The 25,879-nt window shown below is 42.4% G+C and overlaps 1 protein-coding gene across 1 annotated transcript; it reads left to right on the top strand.

Annotated features, from left to right (window-relative positions):
• Positions 1-282: 282 nt before the first annotated feature.
• LOC139016100 (GTPase IMAP family member 7-like) lies at positions 283-11,160 on the top strand. The gene is given in 5 exon segments (XM_070423717.1): positions 283-353; positions 956-1,083; positions 3,974-4,142; positions 8,876-9,363; positions 9,366-11,160. Coding segments are annotated over 2 exon segments (888 nt in total). The 5' UTR covers positions 283-353; positions 956-1,083; positions 3,974-4,142; positions 8,876-8,915; the 3' UTR covers positions 9,806-11,160.
• The last annotated feature ends 14,719 nt before the right edge of the window (positions 11,161-25,879 follow it).

The raw sequence follows: 25,879 nt of genomic DNA, 5'->3' as shown, positions 1-25,879 counted from the left end.
CAGACACTGTGCCTGGCTTTTTGGGGGCAAGATTTATGTAATTTAATAAGGACCTTTGGAACCACTACTATAACCCCAAACACCAAATATAGCTTTAGTAATTTTGGTACAAGAGCAAGCACATGGAGAAAAAGTTTTCAACTTGGCAAAACAGAAGCATCCACCAAATTAGGGGAAATATTACTGTCTCTTGAAAGACAAACAGTTCCTCCATTGACTCCACCCAATCTGACATTCTGGCTCTGTGGTTTAAGAGGGTGTGAACACTTTTTCTTCACAGTTAAAATAAAAGCACCAGCTAGAAGAGTGTCTTTGGAGAAAATTTGAGAACTCATCAACTGGTTGAAAAGAAGGTGAGTCTGGCTGAGAAGCAGCACTGAGCATTAGAGTTGTTTGGGCAGTGGGTCCATAGAGTGTACATGGTGTGGGTTCTGGTCCCAGGAAGGAACAGGTTCTGTGCCAGCAGCACAGCAGGGGGGAGGATGCTGTCAGAGGGTAGTGACAGAGGGTAGGGAGAGGAGTCTGGAGGTTTATTAGTACAACTAGAGGCCTGATGCAAGAAATTTGTGCAAGGGTCTTGGTCCTTGCAAGCCAGACTACCTGCTTTGACTGGCCCTCAACGTCCCCCGGGGCTGCCTGCCTCGGCCGGCCCTCCCAGCCATGGAGGCTTGCCTCGGGCCTCATAATCCCAGCTTCATCTAGAAGGCAGTCTGAACATCATTTGGTCTAATTAGCATATTACGCTTTTATTATTATAGATGTTACATGTCTCATATTGAACAGGATACATTCGTGCTGACTGGTGCACCTTCGTGCATTTGCTGCGTTGATAGACACTGAGGGCTGCCTGACAAGCCTTCCTTTTCCCTGGACAAGAAATGAGTGTCCCCAAGGAATGTCTTTAGAGCTTGAGGGCAATTTAGACACCACCCTGTCTAACTCCCTCTTTCTACAGAAAAAGAAGCAGAGTTCCAGAGAGTGTGGTGACTCTAGGGGTTGTCCACATCACTAAGGCCAGAGGAAATCTACACTGCAGTTTGCTGAATCGTTTTCATCATTCAGCAGAGAGAAACTCTAACCTGAGTAAGTGTGACATGTGAGGTGAGGAGGGGGTGTCATGGGTAGAGGTGGGCTATTCTGCAGGGACAATGTGTATGAAACCCTCCACTTAATGGCCCTAGTTGCAGGCTTCCTAAAAGTGTTCTGTCTGGAAAGAGTGTGGACTCTCCTCCCTGCCCTCTCTTGATCTAGCTCTGATTCCATGTAATTTTAGAATCCTGGTCTGAGAAGACACTGAGAGGAGGCCGATGTGTGCAGTGGTTAGGAGGAAGGTGGTGGTCAGACACACTTTGAATTTGATGCCCTGCTCTGCCCTATACCTATTAGCACCTTGGGCAAGTGTCTCAGGATTTTCAAGCCACATCAGTGTCTTTATTTTAAAAGTTAGAAGAATAAAATGAGCTTGTTGCAGGCTATTATGGGGGAGTAGGTGAGATAATGTACAAAAAATGATCAGGGTGCTTATTATAGAATGTCAGCCATGGTTATATTACACACATATCAAATTTTTATTGTTGAAAAATGTTAATTTACTCAAAGATAAATGAACAATACAAGGAACTTCCATGTACCTAGACCAAGCTTCCACAATTATTAAGTGATGCCAATCTTGTTTCATCTCTATACTCACCACTCCCTATAGCCACCCCACATTATTTTGAAGCAAATATCATTGTTTCATTTTATCAGTAAATATTTGAAACCATTTAAAAATATGACCATAATCAGACTTCAAAAGGCAAATAGGATTTTTTACAGAATTACCAGTTGCCTTCAGATTCCCCTGATTGTCACATAATTTAAAAAACTATTTGACGTTGGATCCAATTAAGATTTAAAAATTGCAATTGTTTGGTTTCTCTTATGTTTAATTTAATATATAGCTTTCTCACCTTCCCTGTCTCTTTCTGGAAAATTTCTCTGTGTAAGAAGGAGGAAGTCTTTTTCCCAAAAGAACAGTGCAGTTTACATTTTGTTGATTAACATTCTCACGGTGTCATTTCACCTGCTCTTCTAGTTCCAGTGTTCTGTGGGAAGTTATATTTAAGGAGAAGCTTGATCTGACTCTGGTTTAACTATTTGGTGGGAATACATCATAGGTTCAGCTGTAAACTTCCCTCAGAGCACATAATATTTGGTTGTCTCTCTTTCATTGACATTAATTGATGTTAATGATAGCCTAAATTTTATTAAAGATCAGAAGTGATTGTTAGGTCACCAAGGAGGACTGTACGAGGCCAGAGTGGTGAGGGATTAGGAATTTATTGGATCATCCGCACACCAGGTGGCTGAGACTGGATTGCTCCAGCCCCCAGTGACAGGAGTAAAAGGCTTTTTAAGTACTTTTGGAAGGCTTTTTCTAGACAGAGACTTCTCTATGCATGCCAGGAGGGGAGATAATGGAATGTGGTCACCACAAGTGAAATATGGTCTCAACAAAGGGAATGTCCATAGTGAAATAGTCTGAAAAGCCAGTTCTCAGGGGAGGGGTATTGATTCAATTACTCAATCAAACCTAACAGTGATGATATCAAATCCTATCATTCTTCCCTTAGTTATTAGATGGAAAAATCTTCTAAAAAGAAAGTTCCCTCCAACCATTCTCTCATTTCCATGACGTACAGTGGTATCTGAAAGACAAGATAAATGCTCAATTCTTTCCCTTTATTTGTCAATGTTCATAACAAGAAGATGCTTGCCTAGCACACTCCCAAGGGAGGGATTGGCTATTTTAAGCAGAAGGCCTTGTTATGAACTCATGTATTTTAAGATATCTGATATATTTTGATTCATTGGAGTTATTATTGATGCTCACATTGCCCCATCCATTTCCAGTTGCATTCTCTTGAGGTTGGCTCTTAAGTCCTTTCCATGAGATCCCAGTGATTTTTGAGAGCATCCTGGCTTTCTTGTTGGCAAGAGAGTGAAGGCTCAACTGAAGCATTTTCTGCCTATTCCTAGAATCAGTAGTTTATTTATAAAACCCTAATTTTTTGGTGGCAAATGGCATTTGAAAACCATACTCTAGGCCAGTAATGGCGAACCTTTTGAGCTTAGCTTGTCAGCATTTTGAAAAAACCCTAACTTAACTCTGGTTCCATGTCACATATAGAAATTTTTTTATATTTGCAACCATAGTAAAACAAAGATTTATATTTTTGATATTTATTTTATATATTTAAATGCCATTTAACAGAGAAAAATCAACCAAAAAAATGAGTTCACGTGTCACCTCTGACACACGTGTCAGAGGTTCGCCATCACTGCTCTAGGCACTAAGGGGGGTAGGGGTCATTGTCACTGGGCTCATTATTATCTCTATGCCTTTTCAATGGACTTCAAAACTGCACACACACACACACACACACACACACACACAAGAATAGGATTTTTGAAAACAATTTTATTTTTTCAGGTTATTTTTTTTATTAAACTTAATAACACTAAAGATGGACAATGAAATTATTGCTTTTTTAAGTGTCTTGGACCAATTCCTTATAGGGTCCTTCCACCCAACAATATACAATTAAATTTGTTTGCCATTTCATTTTGGTTTCAGTATTTTGAAATATAATTTTTGTATAATTATGTAAGCTACCTACATGGTCTCAAGATCAAATCTATGAAATCTTAGTGCAACCAAGAAATCCAGTTTCCAGCTTCTGTCCTTGTTCCCTCCACCCTGCTTCTCCAATTTCCCTGTAAGTAAATTTTTGTTGGTTTAGTTTTCAGAGTATCATGCTATTGCCTTTTCATATATATGGAAGACATATGTCTTCTATTTTACTAGGTGTACCAGTTAATAATGCAGATTTTGTAATCATAGAAAGCATGATAATTTCAAGAGAAACATCTAACATGTTTTATTCAAAGTAATTTCCATCGCTAGCTACACATTTCTCCCATCTTTCAGGTAATTTGTGGATACCGCCCCAATAGAACTTTTCTTATTTTGAGGCAAACCATTCAGAGACCCAATTTTCCACTTCTTCATACGTTTTGAAGTGCTGCTCAGAAAGTGCATGTGCCATCAATCAGATCAAGTGGTAATCTGAAGAAGCAAGGTCCGGTGAATACAGCAGGTGGGTTAATACTTCCCAGTCAAGATCTTTTAACGTGTCTTTAACTGGTTTTGAAGTGTGTGATGGTGCGTCATCTTTCCGAAGTGATTTGGCCTTGCAGTCAATGTTGATGGTTGACCTGGATCAACCCATGATTTTGTGTGTTTGGGATTCTCAAAATAAATCCACTTTTCATCGCCAGTCACAATTCGATGCAAAAAAGTCATTCTTTTGTGCTGTTGAAACACTTTACTGATGACTTTCGGTTTCCCATTTGTCTTTCGTTTAGTTGATGTGGCATACATTTTCTTTCCTTTAAAATCTTTCCGATTGCTTGTAAATGATCAGAGATTGTTTCCTGAGCAAAGTTTAATCTTTCTGTAAGTTTTTTTTGAGCTTGACACGCATCTTCACCCAATAATGCTTGTAATTGTTGGTCTTCAAACTTTTTCGGTTGACCTGGATGTTCTTTGTCTTTCACATCAAAATCATCACTTTTAAAGCATTTAAACCAGCATTCACAAGTATCTTGAGATGGAGAATGTTCACCCTAAGCTTCCCAAAGTATACGATAACTTTTTCTTCAAAATAATGAATTAAAACTTCCTGCAAATGTTCTTTTTTTGGCACAAAATTCGACATTTTTAAGTGTAGAAATATCTATAATGTTAACACCTTCAGAAAATTTGACATATGAAGTTTTGAAACTTGTTGTCAATACAACAAAATAGCATACATATCAAATCGCATATATATCAACATATGTGTAACTCCATCTATTGAAAAAAATCTGCATTGTTAACCACTACACTTAGTATATATGAAGTTCATATTCCTCCTTATTATAAAAATGGTAGGTCAACTCTACATTATTTTCTTCACTTTTTTCCCACTTAATGATGTGTCCTGGAGACCTCTCCATGCTTGTATAGAGAGACCATTCCTTTCCACAGTTGGACAGTCCTTCACTGTGTGAATATATCTTAGGTAATTAAACCAGTCCCTACTGATGGCCATTTGAAAGGTTTTTGTTCTTTTGCTAGCACAAATAATGGTGCAATAAATAGCGTTCTGTGTCATTTTTCTGCATTGTTGTCAGTGTACTTAAGGGATAAATATTAAAATGGAGGATTGACAATGAATGAGAAAATGCATATGTACTTTTGCAGGACAGTGATGAATTCCCTTCTGTAGGGTTTAGACTGTTTTTTCATTCTCACCAACCATGCAGGAGAGGACCTGCTTCTCTCATACATTTACCAACAAATTATGCTAGCAAACCTTCAGACTTTTGCCAAACCTGGGGGTGTCAAATAGTATCTCACCTCAGAAATTGAGGTGTGATTTAATTAATATTTTTAGTAATTTTATTTTTTGTGTTTTGATTTATTTTTCTGTGAGTGTATGTTAATGTCTTTTGATATATTCAAGGTCCATTTAAATTCATTTTTCTCTGAATATTTATTCCCATATCTTGCTCCATTTTCTATCAAGTTTCTGGTATTTGGTTTCTGTACTTTTTAATTTTCTGTGTAAAACAGGAACATTTACCCCTTTGCTGTAAGCTTAAAAATATTACTGTCCCTAATTTGACATTTTTGCTTTAATTTTTCAAAGGTGTCTTTTGTCCCACATTATCTGTGATATTTTAATGTAATCACACTTGTTCATCCTTCACTTACTCTATTTCAAATCTTAGAAATATTTTCCTTACCTCCAGGTTACAAATAAGTTACCTATGTTTTTTTTTTCCTTTTATTTATATGTTTGTTTGTTTGTTTGTTTGATTGTTTGTTTTTAACATTTAAACTTCTAATCTCCTTGCAATTTGAATGGCATGAGGCAAAGGATGCAATTTTATCTTTTTTCTATAAGATTATACAGTTATCCCAAAGTTGCTTTATCACAACATCTTTAGCCCCTTTGATGTGGTATGCTGTCTTATTGAATCTAACTGTAACATAGTGTCATTGAATTGAATATAAATGAATAAGGTATGATTCATTTGGTCTGTTTCTGAATTTTCTGTTTTTGGTTCCCTGTTATCTCTATTGGTACAATATCACACTTCTGTAATCATAGAAATTATAATGCTTGACTCATTGTAGAGCTAGACCTTCTTCCTTCTTCATTTTCTCAATGGAGCTGAATAACTTTCTTTTTTTCTTTATTGAAATAAATTTTATAATCCACCATTTAACTTTATAATACACTATATTTTCACCTGCATGAAAAAAATGGTAATGACAAAAATTTAAATTTACAATTATATAAAACTAGAGGCCCGGTGCACCAAAATTTGTGCACTCGGGGGGCAGGGGGGGGTCCCTCAGCCTGGCCTGTGCCCTCTCGCCATCTGAGACCCTTCAGGGGATGACCACCTGCTGGCTTAGGCCCGCTCCCCGGGGGATTGAGCCTAAGATGGCAATTAGACATCCCTCTGGCAGCCTGGCAGCCCTCGGGGGATGTCCACTTGCCAGTGGGGAGCAGGCCTAAACTGCAGTTGGACATCCTTAGCACTGCTGAGGAGACAGGAGAGGCTCCCACCACCACCGCTGCACTGGCAGCAATCAGCCTGGCTTGTGGCTGAGCAAAGCTCCTCCCATGTGAGAGCACCCTGACCACCAGAGGGCAGCTCCTGCATTGAGCGTCTGCCCCCTGGTGGTCAGTGTGTGTCATAGTGACGAGTCATTCCCAGTTGTTCTGCTGTTAGGGTCAGTTTGCATATTACTTTTTTACTATATAGGATAGAGGCCTGGTGCACGGGTGGGGGCCGGCTGGTTTGCCCTGAAGGGTGTCCTTGATCAGGGTTGGGGTCCTGCTTGGGTGCCTGGCCAGCCTGGATGAGGGGATGATGGCTGTTTGCAGCTGGTCACACCCCCTTCAGGCTGGGGGTCCACACTGGGGTGCCTGGCCAGTCTGGGTGAGGGGCTAAGGGCTGTTTTCAGACTGGTGGGTGACTGAAGCTCCCAACCTCTCCTTTTTTTCTTTTTTTTTATTCTGGGATTTATTTACCTTCTATGGCTGTCACTGGAACTGAGAGCCTGTTTTAACTGAGGCTCAGCTCCAGCTTTGAGACCTCTGCTGCTGAAAGCAGGTATCTGGGTTTGTTTGGCTTCTATAATTGCAACATTGTTTCTTAGAGTGCAGCTCAGATGCTGGCAGCGGCAGGTGGGGAACCTTGGCTTTCTCCATTACAGGAGCAAGCAAGCTTCCTGTTCGCTTCAGCTGCCTGGCTTCCGGCCGCCATCTTGGTTGGCAGTTAATTTGCATATTGCCCTGATTAGCCAATGGGAAGCGTGTTGGAGGTGCAGTTAATTACCATGTTTGTCTATTATTAGATAGAATAATGTTAGAGAAGTATCAACTTTTTCTTCATCCCAAATCTTTTTTTTTAAACATATTTTATTGATTTTTTACAGAGAGGAAGGGAGAGAGATAGAGAGTTAGAAACATCGATGAGAGAGAAACATCGATCAGCTGCCTCCTGCACACCTCCTACTGGGGATGTGCCCACAACCCAGGTACATGCCCTTGACCGGAACCGAACCTGGGACCTTTCAGTCCGCAGGCCGACGCTCTATCCACTGAGCCAAATCGGTTCCGGCCATCCCAAATCTTTATAACTCATTATTTTTTTAAATATATTTTATTAATTTTTTACAGAGAGGAAGGGAGAGAGATAGAGAGTTAGAAACATCGATGAGAGAGAAACATCGATCAGCTGCCTCCTGCACATCTCCTACTGGGGATGTGCCCGCAACCCAGGTACATGCCCTTGACCGGAATCGAACCTGGGACCTTTCAGTCCGCAGACCAACGCTCTATCCACTGAGCCAAACCGGTTTCGGCTATAACTCATTATTTTAATAGTATAATCTACTCTTTCTCAGGTACAGGGAAAAGGCGATGATAAAAATTTAAATTTATAGTTATATAAGATTATGTTAGATAATTATCTGTTAATTGCAATGTATAAAATGCTTTAAACATGGATCAGTTTTGAATTTGGTCAAAAGTCTTAACTGCACTAGGTAATTTTCTACTTCATGTGTACTAATGAAAGGGTAATATGCTAATTAGACCCGATCAACCCGACATCTTCTGGACATCTAACTTCCTTCCTGACAAAGCCATGGTGGTGGGGGCCAAGGCAGAGGCCATTAGGGGTTATCAGGCCAGCAGAGGAGCAATTAGGGGCAATCAGGCAGGCAGGCAGAGTGGTTAGTGACAATCAGGCAGGCAGACAGGCAAATGGTTAGGAGCTAGCAGTCCTGTATTGCCAGTTTAGGCCCAATCCTGGACTGAAGGGCTCTCCCCACACCCAAGCACAAATTTTGTGCACTGGGCCTCTCATCTCTTAATAAGATGTTTTGAAACAACAAATTTTGCTATGAATATTTCCAAATGAGACATGTCTGTAGCTTTATTTATTGGTCTGATCTCTGTTAGCCTTTAGGATCAGTATCACACTTGATTCAGAGAAAGAATTGAAATATTTCCCTCTTTTTTCTATGAACAGGAATAACTCAAATAACATTGAGATGATCAGCTTTATAGAGGTTTAAGTGAGTTCTCCTATGAAAGCACCTGGACCTTGTACTCTTTTATGAGAAAATTCTGCTTTATTATTTCCTCCAGATGAGTAATAAATGATTATAAATTTTCAGGGAAGGAAAGAACAAAGAAAAGAGGTTTGGGAATGGTTCGCACTTACCTAAGTACCCTTTCCCTTTCTCATTCCCTTCCTTAAGGTCTTGTTGGTACCTGTACCCCGTAGCCTCTTGAAAGAAGATGGCTGGCCTTCAGGACAACACTCGGAGGATTGTTCTGGTGGGGAAAACCGGAAATGGAAAAAGTGCAACAGCAAACTCCATCCTTGGGAGAAAGGCATTTGAATCTAAAATTTCTGCCCATGCTGTTACCAAGTCCTGTGAGAAAGCAGAGCAACACTGGAAGGGGAAGAAGCTTCTTGTCGTGGACACCCCAGGGCTCTTTGACACCAAGGAGACACTGGAGACCACCTGTGAGGAAATCAGCAAGTGTGTCATCCAGTCTTCCCCGGGGCCCCACGCCATCATCCTAGTTCTACAGCTGGGCCGCTACACGGAGGAGGAGCAGAATACGGTTACATTGATCAAGGAACTCTTTGGGGAGTCAGCCATGAAACACATGATCGTTTTGTTCACTCGCAAAGATAATCTGGGTGATCAGACACTGGATGATTTTTTAAAGGAGGCAGAAAAAACCTGAAAAGCATCCTCCAGGAGTGTGGGAACCGGTGTTGTGCCTTCAATAACCTTCAAAGTATAGAGAAGACTGAGAAGGAAGCTCAACTGCAGGAGCTGGTGGATCTGATAGAGAAAATAGTGGAGGAGAATGGAAGGTCTTACTTTTCTGCTCCCGTCTATGAGGATGTAAAGGAGAAGCTGCAATGTAAGATAGAGGCCTTGAAGAGACAATATAAAGATGAATTAGATAAAGAAACTAAATCAGTTGAAAAGAAATGTGCTGAGGGGAAAATATCACAGCAAGACAAGCAGGAGATAAAAGAAAAGCTATCGGAAACCTATAATGAAAAAATAAAAAATATTAGGGAAGAGGCTGAAAGAAATATATTTCAAGATGTTATAAATGTGGTTAGGCGTACAATTTCAAGAATATGGAATAAGTTTTGGAAATAGTGTAAATTTTATTTTTGTTTCTTAATTTACTATGATTTATTAATATGGTTAATTATATTTTCCAAAGATGACTATGACAAACTATCCTATCCCACCCATTTTTTCTTATAATAAGTTTATTTTTATCTGCTTTGACAACTAAGGTATGGTTGTGACTTTAAAAGTGAGATAGGAAAAATGCCTCTTCGCTCCCTAGGGTTTGTGGGCTTGGCACTTGGCCACCATGTAGTGAGGAAGCCCAGGTTGCCCATCGAGAGGCCACATGAAGAGGACTTGAAGTCACTGGCTCACCCCCCTGGCTGGTCTTTCATCTCCAGCAGAACCAATTTGCCAGCCATGCCCATGAGGCAACATGGAAGCAGATTCTTCAGCTGCCAACTGAGCCACCTCAGATGAAGCAGCAAAGAGCAAAGATGGGCCACCCCCCTGCATCCTGCCCAGATTGCAGATTCATGAGAAAAATAAAGAGTGTTGTTGGTTTAAACCACTAGGCTTTGGGATGGTTTGTTATGCTGTGATAGTAACCGCCACCATCTTCCCAGCTCACTCACCACCAATACCCACAAGGCTAACAAATGGAAGAAGTTACACAATTGGCATAATCAGGCAGTAATATATTCTGAAGAGTTCACAGACTCAATTTAGGAAACTGAAAATGAGAAATCCTGACTGTGTCAAGTGTTAGCACCACCGGTGATGCACATTTTTTCAGTCCACGTCTGAGCACCTTGTTAATGAAGTAGCAGGCTTCTCCAGCAAGATGGTTCTGTGCTCCATGTGAGGCAGGATAGTAAGAAGCAGGAAATTTCCTGTATGAATGCAATAGAGAAACTGAGATGAGAAATGTAACTGTATTGGCGGCTTGTATCCTTGCTTGTTAATCACAAGACCTTATCTTCCCCAACCAAGGGCATTTGAGAGCAAATGGTTTATGTAGTTAGCTATGGGTTCTTTCCTCCCTAACCAGAGAATACATAGCTTAAATCACTCTGGTCTGGGAAGTAGAACACCAAGACCCAATTCATGCCATTTGTGCCAGCTAAACCGAAGGGCAGATAATGTCGGGGGAAAGTAACAAAAACCACATTAAAACCAGGCACAACTAAGATAAAATAAAACAGTAAAACAGACCAAAGAATAATCCAAAACTCTCCTATGCACTTATCTTCATGCATCAGCACATTAAAAATGCACCTGGGCCCTAACTGGTTTGGCTCAGTGGATAGAGCATTGGCCTGTGGAGGCAAGGGTCCCAGGTTTGATTCTGGTCAAGGGCATGTACCTTGGTTGCGGGCACATCCCCAGTGGGGAGTGTGCAGGAGGCAGCTGATTGATGTTTCTCTCTCATCAATGTTTCTAACTCTCTATCCCTCTCCCTTCCTCTCTGTAAAAAATCAATAAAATATATTTTAAAATAATGCACCTGGACAATTGATTAGAGGGGGAAAAAAGTCATCAGGACAAAAACTTGCTCTAACACAGGCCCATGCCCTTTTACCAGGCATGAACTTTTTATTTCTTCCTAAAATATATAGAACCCACTAATGGACATGCAACCAGGGGAGCAGTGGGCAGTGGCAGCCCCTGATCTTGTCTTCAAGGCCCCCTTTTCCCTGACTTCCCAGTGAGCTGACGCAGTCCCACCTTGACTCACTTCTTTCCTATAACATTTCTAGGGAGCCAAAGCAGCCCTACCTCGGCTCTCTACTATTGTGTCTTCTACCCTAAACACTCTTTTGTTTCACTGTCCCCTGCTTTAATAAACATCCTCTTTCCTGCACCAAGTCAAGAACTCATACACTATGGGCCAGTCCTTGCCTGGTAACACATGGATATTTGGAAGTTGCTAAAATCTCTTGTTGATTTTCTCTCTTTTCTTTTTTAGGTGCCATCCTAAAAATGTCCCTGACTATAACTTAAAAATCTCTACTGCGTTAAATATATTTCTTTTGCATCTGTAGATCCACACTTTGTCCTCTTTCAACCTAGATCCTTGCCTTAGGAGGCTGATCTATGTGGATCATATTGTTACCAAACTCAAGGGCTTCTCCACTTGGGATGTCCTATTCCAGAAGGAGACATGGTTGTCACAGGGTAGTTTTATTTACTTGTAGCAAGTTAAGGAGACAGGGGATTCAGATCAAAAGCTCTGTCTCCCCAAATGGAGAGGTTTAGCCATTCTTTACACTATTTGGTCAATTACACCTTTCTTTCTTTCTTCCTTTCTCTCTCTCTCTCTCTCTCTCTCTCTCTCTCTCTCTCTCTCTCTCTTTCTCCCTCTCTCTCTCTCTCTTTCTTTCCTCTTTCTTTCTGTTTCTGTTGGCTACAATTGTCCTGTTGAGTTGTTGTCAAGCTCATCCTGTTTCCAGCTGGTCTCATAAATGTTAACATTTAACAAGAGTAGCATTTAGTAATAATGATCCATACCTTGAGACCTTTGTCCAATTTAACAGATGAGTGGGATCTTTGGCTCTCTGACTTATGCTTGACTTCTGCCAATGAGAAGTCCAAACAAGAGGTCTTTTCTGGGTAGAAAAGCAAGGCCTGGGTATTTGTTCTTGTGCCTCTCTCCCTGCAAAATAATCCCTGATGAGCTGCAACCTTAAATTGAAGATCACACCTTCTCTAAGGTGTGGGTTCCATTTTACATTCACCCCCTTAGGATTAGTATGTAATTGCCTTGCTATTGCAAGCAGTCTCCCCTGTCCACAGCTTGTAGGAAACCTTGCACTTGACTCCCCCAATTCCTTAATTTGAGTGGGCCATCTCTGCTGCTAGAATCCTGATTGAGAAATCTTAATAATAATCACTCTATTTTGTCTTTCAGAAATGCCCTGATCTTTATTCTTGTTTTTTTAAAAAATTCCCTCTGGTGTTTCTGACACCAGAATATCTCTCCTGACAGCTGAAATCTCTGTCATTGTTTGAGCAGAATGTTTTGTGTTCATACCTGGTGAGCCTGCCAATGTACCATCTTTGCTAAATCACATGGGAATACCAGTCAATGCTCTGAGTGATCTGTCTCCCAGTCCAGGGCACTTTCTAAAACAATGGATGGGGTCATGGGGTTCTAGGTGGAAAAAGATGCCCCTGATTTTAGGAATTGGTGTCTTCAATTGTGTTTTCACTTGCATGTGATTGTATTGTTGCTATGACATCTGAGAGAGCAGCCATCAAATGAGCCACATGCATGCTAGTGAAGCCCCTTGCTGACCGCTCAGGGCACAAGGGGGGAGGGGCATATTAAATTATAGGAGCTGGTCACCAGGCATGGAGTGTTGGTGACAGATGGGACAATGCTCTCAAATCTGGGATATTCCTACTAAATTCTAAAATGTGGCACAGTATTATGCAGAAGAACTCTAATAGGGATGAATTGACCTGACCCATGACTGATAAGTTTATCCAGTTACAAAGAAGAAATCAACATGTAATTTACCAAACCGAGTATAAAAGCCTCCTCTAGGAGAGGCAGAGCTTTGGAAATTATTCTCCTGTCTCCTTTACTGGTCTCAGCGAAAATAGAACTTTTTCTCCCACCAAGACTGTGTTCCTTTGAACTCATTGTGTAAGGTCATGGAGAAGATGTGACCTCCAGTTGACCCGAAGGCTGGGCCAAGGCAATTGGAGGCTCACCCCAACCCTCTTTGGAATGTGCATTCAGCTTGCCCTTGCCCTTCCCAGGAGCTGTCTCAACGACACAGCCTGGAGCTAGTCATGCGTTGCTGAGACCAGTTGGATGTTGTAAGTGACTAGACCCAGCTAAGGCCTCTATATAAACTTTTCAGATCTGGCAGGCAGGTGCAGAGAATGTTTGTCTTCAGTCCTTAAGATGTCCCTGGCCTATTAAACTGCTACCTACCTATCTACAGTGGTCTGCCTCTTTCTTAGGTATCTCCCTGCCCTCCGTATGATGGTTGCTTTCAGATTACTCCTGGGAGATTTTGAACCAACGTATGCTTTTATTTATTTATTTATTTATTTATTTATTTATTTATTTTTATTTATTTATTTCTGGGATGAGTACAGTAACTAAATTTATTTTTCTTATTTTTTTCCTTTTTATTGAATTTATTGGGGGTAACACTGGTTAACAGAATTACATAGGGTTCAGGTGCACAATTCTAAAACACATCATCTCTACACTCTATTGTGTGTGCACCATCCAATAGAGTGTACAAGTCAGGTCTCCTTCCATCACCATGTATCTCCCATTCTCCACCTCCCTGCACATACCTACTCACCTCATTGTTGTCCTTGTCCATATTTTTTCTTTTTTACTCATTTCCCCCAGGTCCCCACCCCCTTCAGAGCTGTCAGCCTGCTCTTTATCTATGAGTCTGTCTCTCAAAAAACATATGCTTTTAAAAGAGCAGTCTCATCTATGTTTTTAGGCAAATATAAAAAATGGAGTTTCTAAGACAATGGTTCTCAAGATCTTTCTTCCTATTGAAAAGCATCTTGTGTTTCTAAAACTTTTCCTAAATTAGGATTAGGGATTAACACATTTCCATGTTGGAGAAAATCATCATCATCTCCTCCTCCACAGAGGTCTGAGACCTCAGCTCAGAGTCTAGGTCTCAACCACTCATATACATGTTCACATCAAGGAATGATTTTTGGTGCATATCTGTGCACAGCACACAAGTAGTTGGTGTGGCTTTGGTGGCAAGGTAAGTGGGATGGTGGGGCTAAAGGGCATTAGAAAATGGACAGAGTCACTACCTAGGTTGTGGTGATGGTTTCCTTGTACAGTATATGCAGTATACGTCTAAAACACTTATTGAAATCTTTTTTTCCATTTTAAATCAGGCTATTTGTCTTTCATTAATGGATTGCAAGGGTTCTTTATACATTGTGTTCTTTGGCAGGTTTTTATCAAATTCTAGAGGCCCAGTGCACAAAATCTGCACACTCAGGGGAGGGGAAGTCCCTCAGCCAGGCCTGCGCCCTCTCACACTCTGGGACTCCTCGCTCCTTACTGCCCTCCTGCTCACTGCTCCTAACCGCTTGGCTCCCTGCTCCTTAATGCTTCCACTGAGGTGGGAGAGGCTCTCACCACCCACCACTGCTGTGCTTACCAACTGTGAGCCAGCTTCTGGCTGAGCTGCACTCCCCCTGTGGGAGCACATTGACCATCAGGAGGCAGCTCTTGCATTGAGCATAGGCCCTCTGGTGGTCAGTGTGCTTCATAGCAACCGGTCATTCCTCTGTTCATTCAATTTGCATATTAGGCTTTATTATATAGAATATTTACAGGTTCTTTATCAGATATGTGATCTGTAAGTATTTCTCCCATTTTTTCTTTATTGCTTATGATACATTTTGCAAATATTTTTCATTTTCCTAATATATACATTTTTTCCTAGATAGTAATTTTATATAATTTATTTTTATATTTTTATATTAATAAATTTATTGTGATGACATTGGTTAATAAAATCTTATCGGTTTTAACTGTACAATTCTACAAGATCTGATCTGAATATTTTGTTGTATGTTCACCAGCCAAAGTCAAGTCTTATTTCATCACCATATATTTGAACCCCCTTAACCTTTTCTATCTCTTCCCACACCAGTTCCCCTCTGGTAACCACCATACTGTTGTCTGTGTGTATAAGGTTTTTTTTATCTTTCTTGTTTTTTCTTTGGTTGCATTCTGTTTTATATCCTACACTAGAGGCCTGGTGCACAAAAATTTGTGCACTCGGGGGGGTCCCTCAACCCAGCCTGCGCCCATTTGCAGTCCAGGACCCCTTGGGGAATGTCCACCTGTTGACTTAGGCTCAATCAGGCCTAAGCTTGCAGTCAGACATCCTTCTGACAACCAGGGAGCCCTCAGGGGATGTCCGACTAAAGGCTTAGGCCCCCAAAGGATTGGGCCTAAACTGTTTGTTGGACATTCTTAGTGCTGCTATGGAGGTGGGAGAGGCTCCTGACACCACCTCTGCACTGGCCAACCATGAGCCAGCTTCTGGCTGAGTGGTACTCCCCATATGGAAGTGCACTGACCACCAGGGGGCAGCTCCTGCATTGAGCGTCTGCCCCTGGTGGACAGTGCGCATCATAGCAACTGGTCATTCTGCCGTTCAGTCAATTTGCATATTAGCCTTTTATTATTATTACTAGAGGCCCAGTGCACAAAAATTTGTGCACTTGGGGCGGGGGGGGGAGAGGGTCCCTCACCCGGCCTGTGCCCTCTCTCAGTCTGGGACCCCTCAGGAGATAATGACCTGCTGGCTTAGGCCTGCTCCCGGGTGGCAGAGGGCAGGCCCAATCCCTAGGTGCAGCCCCTGGTCGGGCTCAGAGCAGGGCCAATTGGGGAGTTGGGGCACTGCCCCCTGTCATGCACAGAGCAGGGCAGATCGGGAGGTTGCAATGCCACCCATAGTCACACTCAGGGTACAGCCGATTGGGGGGTTGGGGCACCGCCCCCGTCACACTCAAGGCAGGGTCGATAAGGAAGTTGCGGCACCATGCCCTGTTGTGCACAGAGCAGGGCCCATGAGGGGGGTTGGGGCTCCATACCCTGTCACACACAGAGCAGGGCCAATCAGGGGGTTGAGGAGCTCCCCCCTGTCATGCACAGAGCAGGGCCAATCAGGGGGTTGGGGAGCTCCCCCCTATCAGGCACAGAGCAGGGCTGATCAGGGGGTTGGGGCGCCTTCCCCTGTCATGAACAGAGCAGGGCAGATAGGGAGGTTGTGGCCCCGCCCCCTGTCACACACAGAGCCACAAGGCAATCAGGAGGTTTGGGCTCTGCCCCCTGTCATGCTGATCCTGGTGCTGGGAGACCTCATGGCTCCGCTGATCCCGGTGCCGGGAGGCATATTACCCTTTTACTATATAGAATAGAGGCCTGGTGCACGGGTGGGGGCCGGCTGGTTTGCCCTGAAGGGTGTCCTGGATCAGGGTCGGGGTCCCCACTGGGGTGCCTGGCCAGCCTGGATGAGAGGATGATGGCTGTTTGCAGCTGGTCACACTCCCTTCAGGGTGGGGGTCCCCACTGGGGTGCCTGGCCAGTCTGGGTGAGGGGATGATGGCTGTTTGCAGCTGGTCACACACCCTTCAGGGTGAGGGTCCCCACTGGGGTGCCTGGCCAGTCTGGCTGAGGGGCTGAGAGCTGTTTTCAGGCTGGCGGGTGACTGAAGCTCCCAACCGCTCCTTTTTTTCTTTTTCTTTTTTTAATTCTGGGCCAGCTTTAGCTCTGAGGCTTGGCTGCTTAAAGCAGGTTTCTGGCCTTTGTTTACCTTCTGTATTTGATACAATGTTGCGGCCTGGCTGGCTGAAGTCCGGCTGACTAAAGCAGGTTTCTGGGGTTTCGTTTAGCTTCTATATTTGCAACATAGTTGCTTAGAGTTGCAGCTGAGAGGCCGGCAAGTCAGGCAGGGAACATTGGAGTCCTCCGTCACTGAAGCAAGCAAGCCTCATGTTCGCTTCCAGCTGCCTGGCTTCCGGCCGCCATCTTGGCTGGCAGTTAATTTGCATATCGCCCTGATTAGCCAATGGGGAGGGTAGCGGATGTACGGCTAATTACCATGTTTCTCTTGTATTCAATAGGATATAGGATGTCCCTATTTCCCCCCTTTTTCCCCGTCTACCCAGCTCTGGCCCCCCACTTCTCTCTGGCCATCACCATACTGTTGTCTGTGTCCATGGGTTGTGCATATATTTTCTTTGGCTATTCCCTTCTTTAAATTCACTTCTTTAAATTTTTATTTTCAGATAAGTGCTTATAACTGCACTGTTATATATTTTCTATCATATCATTTAGAATTAAGATATTTTTTAATTGAACCCTTGTAAATTTTAGCACAATTTAATAAATTATGCTAGAAGCAATTAGATTTTTCATGTAATGCAGATACATTTCAATTAATATTTTATTAATTTTTAATTTTTTAATATTTTAACTTGAAATAATCTCATACATCTAAAAAAACTATAATACTACAGCATATTATATGTACCCTTCACCCAATTTCTTAAGTGTTAATGATTTAAACATAACCATTATACAACTAAAAATATTTGGAATATATTTTTTATAATCTCTTTAGTGTTACTTAATTCATTTACTTTGTTTTCGTTAATCTTCACCCAAGGATAATTTTCCATTGAATTTTAGAGAGCATGAAGGGAAAGGGAGAGACACTTTGATTGGTTGCCTCCTGCACATGATCTGATAGGGACTGAGAATCAAGCCAGCAACTGAGGTACATGCCCTTGACTGAAATCGAACCTGGGACCCTTCAGTCCATGGGCTAATGCTCTATCCACTGAGCAAAACAGGCTGCAGCTTAATTCATTTACTTTTAATCTATATTTGTCTTTATATTTAAAGTGGGTTTTGTTTTTGATTCACCCTCATAATCTGTCTTTTAATTGGTGCATTTATGCCACTGACTTTCAGAGTGCTTATTGATAGAGTTACTGCCATATCAGTTTCTGTGTCTGGCGAGTGGCCCGGGATCAGATCTAGTCACGGACGGCATTCAGGCGGCTTCTGGGGCTGCACACAGGGGTTTGGATGGCAGCTCGCATTGGTGGCTCATGCTGTCCTGTCCTGCCTGCAGTATGCAAATTAGGCGCCATTTTTGTTGGCAGTTAATTTGCATATCACGCTGATTAGCCAATAGGAAGCATAGCAAAGGTACGGTCAATTACCATGTTTGTCTATTATTAGATAGAATTCATCTGAAATTATATGGTTGTTGTCCTTTTCTATCTGACTTATTTCACTTAGCATGAAACTCTCAAGATCCATCCACTGGCAATATTTCATCTTTTTTATTGTTGAGTAGTATTCCATTGTATATACTAGTATGTACTACATCTTTATCAATTGCCCATCAGAGAGCACTTAGTTGCTTCCATATCTTGGCTACCATGAATGATGCTGCAAATGAACATATATGTTTTCAGATTTGGGAGGTAGATACCCAGAAAAGGAATTGATGGGTCTCATGGTAGTTCTACGTTTAATTTTTAGGAACCTTCATACTATTTTCCATAGTGGCTGTGCCAGTTCAAATTCCCACCAGCAGTGCATTATGGTTCCTTTTTTTTTCTCCACAATCTCCAATAATTGTTATTGCTTTTCTTGTTGATAATAGCCATTCTATCAGGTTTGAGGTAGCATCTCATTGTGGTTTTGATTTGCATTTCTCTCATACCTAGTGAGGTTGAGAATATTTTCAAATAAATATCTGAAGGCCATTTGGATGTCTTCTTGGGAGGAGGGTCTGTTCTGGCCTTAGCCCATTTTAGAAATCGGATTGTTTGATTGCTTTTGTTGTTGTTGAGTTGTGTATGTTCTTTATATATTTTGGGGTTTTTTTTTTTGTTGTTTTTAATATATTTTATTGATTTTTTTACAGAGAGGAAGGGAGAGTGATAGAGAGTTAAAAACATCAATGAGAGAAACATTGATCAGCTGCCTCCTGCACACTCCCTACTGGGGATGTGCCCACAACCAAGGTACAGGCCCTTGACTGGAATCGAACCTGGGACCCCTGAGTCTGCAGTCTGATGCTCTATCTACTGAGCCAAACCAGTTAGGGCTATATTTTGAATGTTAACCCATTATCAGAGGTGTTATTGCAAATATCTTATCTCATTTAGTTGTTTGTCTTTCTGTTTTATGATGGTTTCTTTGGCTGTTGCAGAAGTATTTCTAGTTTAATATAGTCTCATTAATTTATTTTTGCTTGTATTTCCCTTGATTTGGGGATCAAATTTATAAAATAATCTTCAAGACCAAGGTTATAAGTTTGGTACTGTGTTTTCTTCTATGTGTTTATTGTTTCAGTTCTCATATTTAGGCCGTTGATTTTTTTTGAGTTAATTTATATATATATGACTATGGGCCCAGTGCATGAATTTGTGCACTTTGAAAGTAACTGTGGCCACAAAGGCTACAGTGGACACAGGAGTCAGTCTCAGCCCATCCACCGTGTCCCTGCCTGACTCCTCCTACCGAAGCATCTGGTCCCCTCTCTGCTGACAGCCCTGGTCGCACTGCCTCCACTCCCACATGCTGATGGCGCTGGCCATACTCACACACACTGATGGCATGGAGCAACTGGGGCCATTGCCAGCAGTGGATGCAAGTGGCAGTTGCTGCCCCAATTGCCCTACAGGAACAGGGAGGGATGGAGAAGCCCTCAGACATGATTGGGGCCAGCAGCCACCCCTTGCACCTGCTTATAGTGCAGAGCAATCAGGACCAGCACCAGGTGCTGGCAGCGGTGCAACTGCGGATATGAGTGCGGCCAGCGCCGGCGGTGGGTGAAAGCAGAGGGTGGGACTGTAGCGCATGGGAACGAAGAATTTTCAATAACCACCAGAGGCTCACCCCCATGACAGTGACCAGCACCCTGCCTTGGTCTGGCGGCCCCTGCTCACCTGCTCCACCATCCTGCTGCAGATAACCCCCACCATGTTCCATGCTCTACTACCTGCTGCTGATGCTCGCCATTTTCCACATGTGCTTCCTGGTTGTCAGCGCATGTCATAGTGACCGGATATTTGGTTGTTCCACTGTTTGGTATATTTGCATATTAGAGTTTTATATATATAGATGACAAGTAGCAGTCTAGTCTAGTTTCATTCTTTTGCATGTGCCTTTCTAGTTTTCCTAACACTATTTATTAAAGAGGATTTCTTTTTTCTATTGTATGTTTTTGGCTTCTTTGTTGAAAATCATTTGTCCATATAAATGTGGGTTTATTTCTGAGCCCTCAGTTCTCTTCCATTGGTCAGTGTGTATATATTTCTGCCAATAATACTGTTTTGATTATTGTCACTTCTCAGTATAATTTGAAGTCAAGGAGTGTGGTACCTCTGACTTTATTCCTTTTTTTTCAGCAATCCTTTAGCTATTTGGGTTCTTTTGTGGTTCCACACAAGTTTGATGACTTTTTGTTGTACTTCTTTTTTAAATGTCATTGGATTTTGATGGGGGTTTTCATTAAATCAGTACATTGCTTTGGGGAATATGGACATTGCAAGTGGCAAGACTTTGTTGTTGTTTTTTATGGCTGACTAATACTCTCTCTCTCTCTCTCTCTCTCTCTCTATATATATATATATATATATATCCTATATAAGAAAGAGCTAATATGCAAATGGTCATCATGCATAATGGCTCAGACACTAAACACTGGGGAGAGAGAAATGGGGACCAGCCAGGCACAAATGAGCTTGTGAGAGAGGAATGGGGACAAGCCAGGCACAAATGAGCTCGCTTTAGAGGAATGGGAACTAGCCAGGCTGCAGCCCGGGAAGGGGAAAAGCCACCAGCCCCGTGGTCCCAGGCGCCAGCAGCTGCACCTGTGCCTGCGGCCCAGGAAAGTGACAAGCCACCCACCCCACAATCCCAGGCACCAGCCCCTGCAGCTGCAGCCTGGGTGAAGCCACCCACCCACAGTCCCCTGTGGCCTTGGCCAGCCTGGGTGAAGCCGGCCCGGGTCCTGGGTGCCTGTGACCAGCCAGAGGAGGGAATCCTGGGTCCCAAGTGCAGAGCAAGGCAGAGGCGGTTAGGGGCCATCAGGCAAGCAGGCAGGCAGGCAGGTGAGCAGTAAGGAGCCAGTAGTCCCAAATTGCGAGAGGCAGTTGGACATCCCCCAAAGGGGTCCTGGAGTAGAGAGTGTGCAGGACTGGCTCAGGGACTCCCCCACCCATACATGAATTTTGTGCACTGGGCCTCTAGTTTATATATAATCAGAATTTCTTTATCTATTCATCCATATGTTTCTATGTCTTGGCTATTGCAAATAATGCTAAACTAAAAGAGGAGTGCAGATAAGTGTTTTTGTTTTCTTCAGCTAAATATCCATTAGTAAAATTGCTTAATCATACATATGTCATATGGTAGTCCTATTTTTAAATACTTCCATACTGTTTTTTACAGTGGCTGCACCAATTTACATTCCCACTAACATTGCATATGGTTTCTTTTTTCGTCTCATTCTCGCCAACACATGTTATTTTTTTAACATTAATTATTGAGTTGAGCAGTCTGTATTTCCCTCCTTCTTCTGGGTTTTAAAGATATCCCAAGTCTTGGAATTTATCAAATCTAGGAATTCCTGACAGCAATGATTTTGATCATTTTTCTCAGTAGTATACATTAAGAGTTCACATAATGCACGGTTAATTACAGACACATAAATCAAGTTTAAAGAAATAATAGGTAACAAACACAGTAAATAAGTAAGTGCACCACATTACCATGACCCAAATACTCTAAAGGTGAACCTTAGTGTCTACCCATGTGTCCGTCCAGTTCCTTTTCTGTATGTGTACATACATGCATGGGCACACACACACTCCTGACTGCTGTGGCATGAAGGTTCACAGGTGCAACATTTGAAAACTACATGAGTCATAGTCCAAAAGTACCACAAAGCCAACTGTTCTGGTCTCCTGGGGAAGTACCATCCCATACCCTCACTGTCCTTGTATTCCTCCTTCCAAATTCCATGCCCGGGGCAAGTCCTTGGTTCATCATTGGGAGAATCTGCTCTTGAAATCTTCAATGGTCTTGGCCATCATCAGTGCAATGTGCTCCCAGGCTTCTTGCTGCTTCTGACCATCTGTGCCAAGTGGGCACTGGTGGTACCTTTGCAGTCATAAGCCTGCTTCTCAGGGATGGGGTAAAAGCTGTGGCCACAGGCACTGTTAGAGGAGCACGATGCTTGTTGTGGGGTATGGGGCTGGCATGACCTTGACTTTTTCCTGGACAGCTGCTCCTCCTCTTTCAAATAAGGGGGGAAGGTGGTCATTGTTTGTTAGCCCTTGGGCCTATTGGCACAGATCTTCAGTGTCAGTGCTCGCAGCCGCTTCTATCTGGAGTCCTGAAGCCTCATGTGCATCACACACCATAACTCATGTTCTTCTGAACTTTCCACAGTTGCAGTGACAATGCATCTTCCATAATTGATCTGTTTCTTCAGCTAATGCACCAGTGTATTTCTCTAGGCGATGTAGCTGATCAGGTGTAGAACTCTCCAAAATGGATTCAAGAACAGAATATGGGACTCCTCTCTCTCGAAAGCATAAGTTCACATTTTTTTTCTAGGACCTGGATACACTCCTGGCTCAGGGTCATCATTTTTCAGCAACAGGCCCACTTGGAACCATCCTAGAGTTCATTCTGAGTCCTGTAATCCCACCTTCTTCCTCTTCCTGAGGTGAAGCTAGTGTTCTTTGCTTTGGTTGGAAGGAGGACACCAATTCAAAGGCAGGAAGCAGATGGTAAGTCCTGCCTTAACTACTTGGCTGGACCCTGAATGATCAGAGGTCTGGCAACATGGGTGATACATCAGGAGGGACCTTTTTCAGCTTGGCCCCTTCTGCTCCAGATGGCTGTGGCTGCTCTGACTTGTATCCATTTTCTACTTTTGTTTTATTGATCATAGCCATTCTAACAGATGTGAAGTTGATATCTCACTGTAGCACTCACCCAAGGGTGTTTCTATTGATTTTAGAGAGGGAGGAAGGGAGAGAGAGAGACAGAAAGAGAAACATTGATGAGAAAGATAAACAGCAATCAGTTGCCTTCTGCCTGCACACACCCTGACAGGGAATCTACCCTGAAACCTAGGTATGAGCCCTGATCTGGGATCAAAGCCACAGGCTTCCGGTGTACACGATGATGCTCCAACCAAAGAGCCACACGGGCTGGACTCCTTGTGGTGTTGATTTGTATTTCCCTGATGGTTAGTGGTGTTGAACATCTTTTCACGTACCTGTTGGCCATCTGTAGGTTTTCTTTGGGCAAATGTCTATTCAGTTCTTCTGCTCATTTTTAAATTAAACTTGCTTGTGTTCTTTCTTTCTGGTTGTTTTTCTTTTTTTTTTGCAATTGAGTTTTATGATTTCTTTGCATATTTTGATATTAGTTTCTTATCAAATATATGATTTGCAAATATTTTCTCCCATTCAGTTGGTTGCCTTTCCATTTTGTTGATAGTTTATCTTGGTGTGCAGAAGATTTTTAGCTTGATGTTGTCTCATTTATTCCTTTGCCTTTGTTTTTGTTTTTAGATTCAAAATATTATCACCAAGCCCTGAATTAAGGAGCTTACCGCCTATACTTTCATCTAAGCATTTCATGGTCAGGTCTTATGTTCTTCAAGTCTCTAATCTAATTTGACTTAATTTTTGTATATGATATAAGGTAGTGGTCAACTTCTTTCCTTTTGTATGTGACAGTGTAACCCAACCCACGTAATATGCTATTGCAGATAATCAGCCTCTTAGCTTAAGAACTGTAGAAACTAAGGTCAAAACAAGCAGACTCTGACCGTTAGACATTATGGTTTTGGGATATTTGCTGACCTTCAACAGGTTATCTGAACAAACCACCTTGGCTTGCACTTAGTCCCCTTCTCAGAGATCTCTGAACTCCCTTAATTAGATTTCTTTGTTCTGTTTTATTTTCTTCCTCATTACAAAACCCCCTGCCCATGCCCAGTTGTTAGAATGGTCTTTGTATTGAGAGTTGCCTGTCTTCTCAAGCAGCTGGCTCTTGAATAAGGCTACTTTTCTGCCACCAGCCTCTGTCTCTTGATCATTGGCTGTCATGCAGCCAAATCTGGGTTTGGTATCAGAATTAGTGCGCCAGCCAGGAAGTTTTGGACCCTGACAGGTCCAGCTCTTTTCAGTCCACATTCTGCGTGGGGCAAGCCAACCCCACATCAGAGACTCCAGGGACTTCCCAGCAGCTGCCTAGAGTTTCTTACTTCAAGGACTCTCCCACTTGCCCTCTCACAGCATCAGCTGCCTGCAAAAAATCTATTGGTGGAATAAATCCATCATTAAGGAAGTGGATGGGCTCCAAGCCGGGGTATGTGGAACAGGTGTGCACACCTGCAATGCTCTATCTCCTCCATTTGGGTTGTGTGACAGTTGGACCTTGTAAAAGTCATTTGTGTACTTGGTTTGTGTGGAATAAGATTCTAAGACTAGTGTCCCACACCCCCTTTCTGGAGGATTTGGCTTGAGAGTACTCGTTTGTTTGAGTTTTATCTTTGTTTTGAACTTTGTTTCTGTTTTAAAATGGGTGGCTCACTCTCAGTTCCACCAGAGAGTCCATTAGGCCTTTTCTAGCTGAGTCATCAACTTACAGCTATAAGCCAATGGCTAATTGGAATTGTTTTGCCAACGGTCTGGAAAATGGGATAGATTTTTTTTTTATTCATAAGCTTTCGTTTTGTTACATAATATTCTATTCAAAAAGGGTATACATTGATGGTCCAGAGAAGGGGAAAATATCTCACTTGCTTCCCAAACAGTAAAACTCAGAAAGAAGAAAAAATAATAAAATGAGTCTTTTAAAGAATCTAAATCCTCCTCCTAGATGACTGGGAGCTCTGAGGCCCTGGGAACAAAGGGAGAATTAATACCACCCCCAAAACCTGTGCAGACTGTGAGGCAGGAGGGTGACTGCACCTCCTCAATATAAAGGAAAAAACTGGCATTTTAAAAAACTCAAGTCGCTGACGTTATACATGCCCGTTATTAGAATTAGCAAGCCAACCTCCTGAAATGTTGTCAAGGACAATGAAAAGTCCTGTCTTCTCTACAATCATTGGTAACTTTTTTCTGCTGCTCTCTTTTAATTAACAACCATAAAAAGCCATACCCACGTGGATGTTACTCAGTTATCAATCAGTAAGGAAAAGATACTGAAGCAGTAATCTTAAGCGATGTAAAAACAAATTCTGTTGACCAACAAGGATTCTTTCCCCCTTAGGACCTTAGTCACAGCTGGAGTCAGAGAAAGTGCTTTTATCAGGTCCTCAGGTGTCCGGAGAAAGGAGAGGGAAGTGTGTGGCTGGGGCTGCAGCTTGTGCTGGCCATTGAGGAGCTTCTTTGAGATTCTGCCCTTCTTGCCACCAGGTGCTGGCCAGTGGGTGCTCAGTTCCCATTCTTGCTGCACCTGGCCCTTGCAGTGTCCTGCCCCACCAGTCACACAGGTAGTACTAATAGAGTGTTAAAGTAAAAACCATTGAAACCTGTAAAGAATTTTTGTGAGTTTATTTGAGCCAAACTGTCTACATATGC

This window comes from Myotis yumanensis, unplaced genomic scaffold (assembly GCF_028538775.1).
Source record: "Myotis yumanensis isolate MYYU_CA2020_CCGP unplaced genomic scaffold, mMyoYum1.0.hap1 SCAF_9, whole genome shotgun sequence".
NCBI lineage: Eukaryota > Metazoa > Chordata > Mammalia > Chiroptera > Vespertilionidae > Myotis > Myotis yumanensis.
This window is presented reverse-complemented; position numbering and strand designations above follow the sequence as displayed.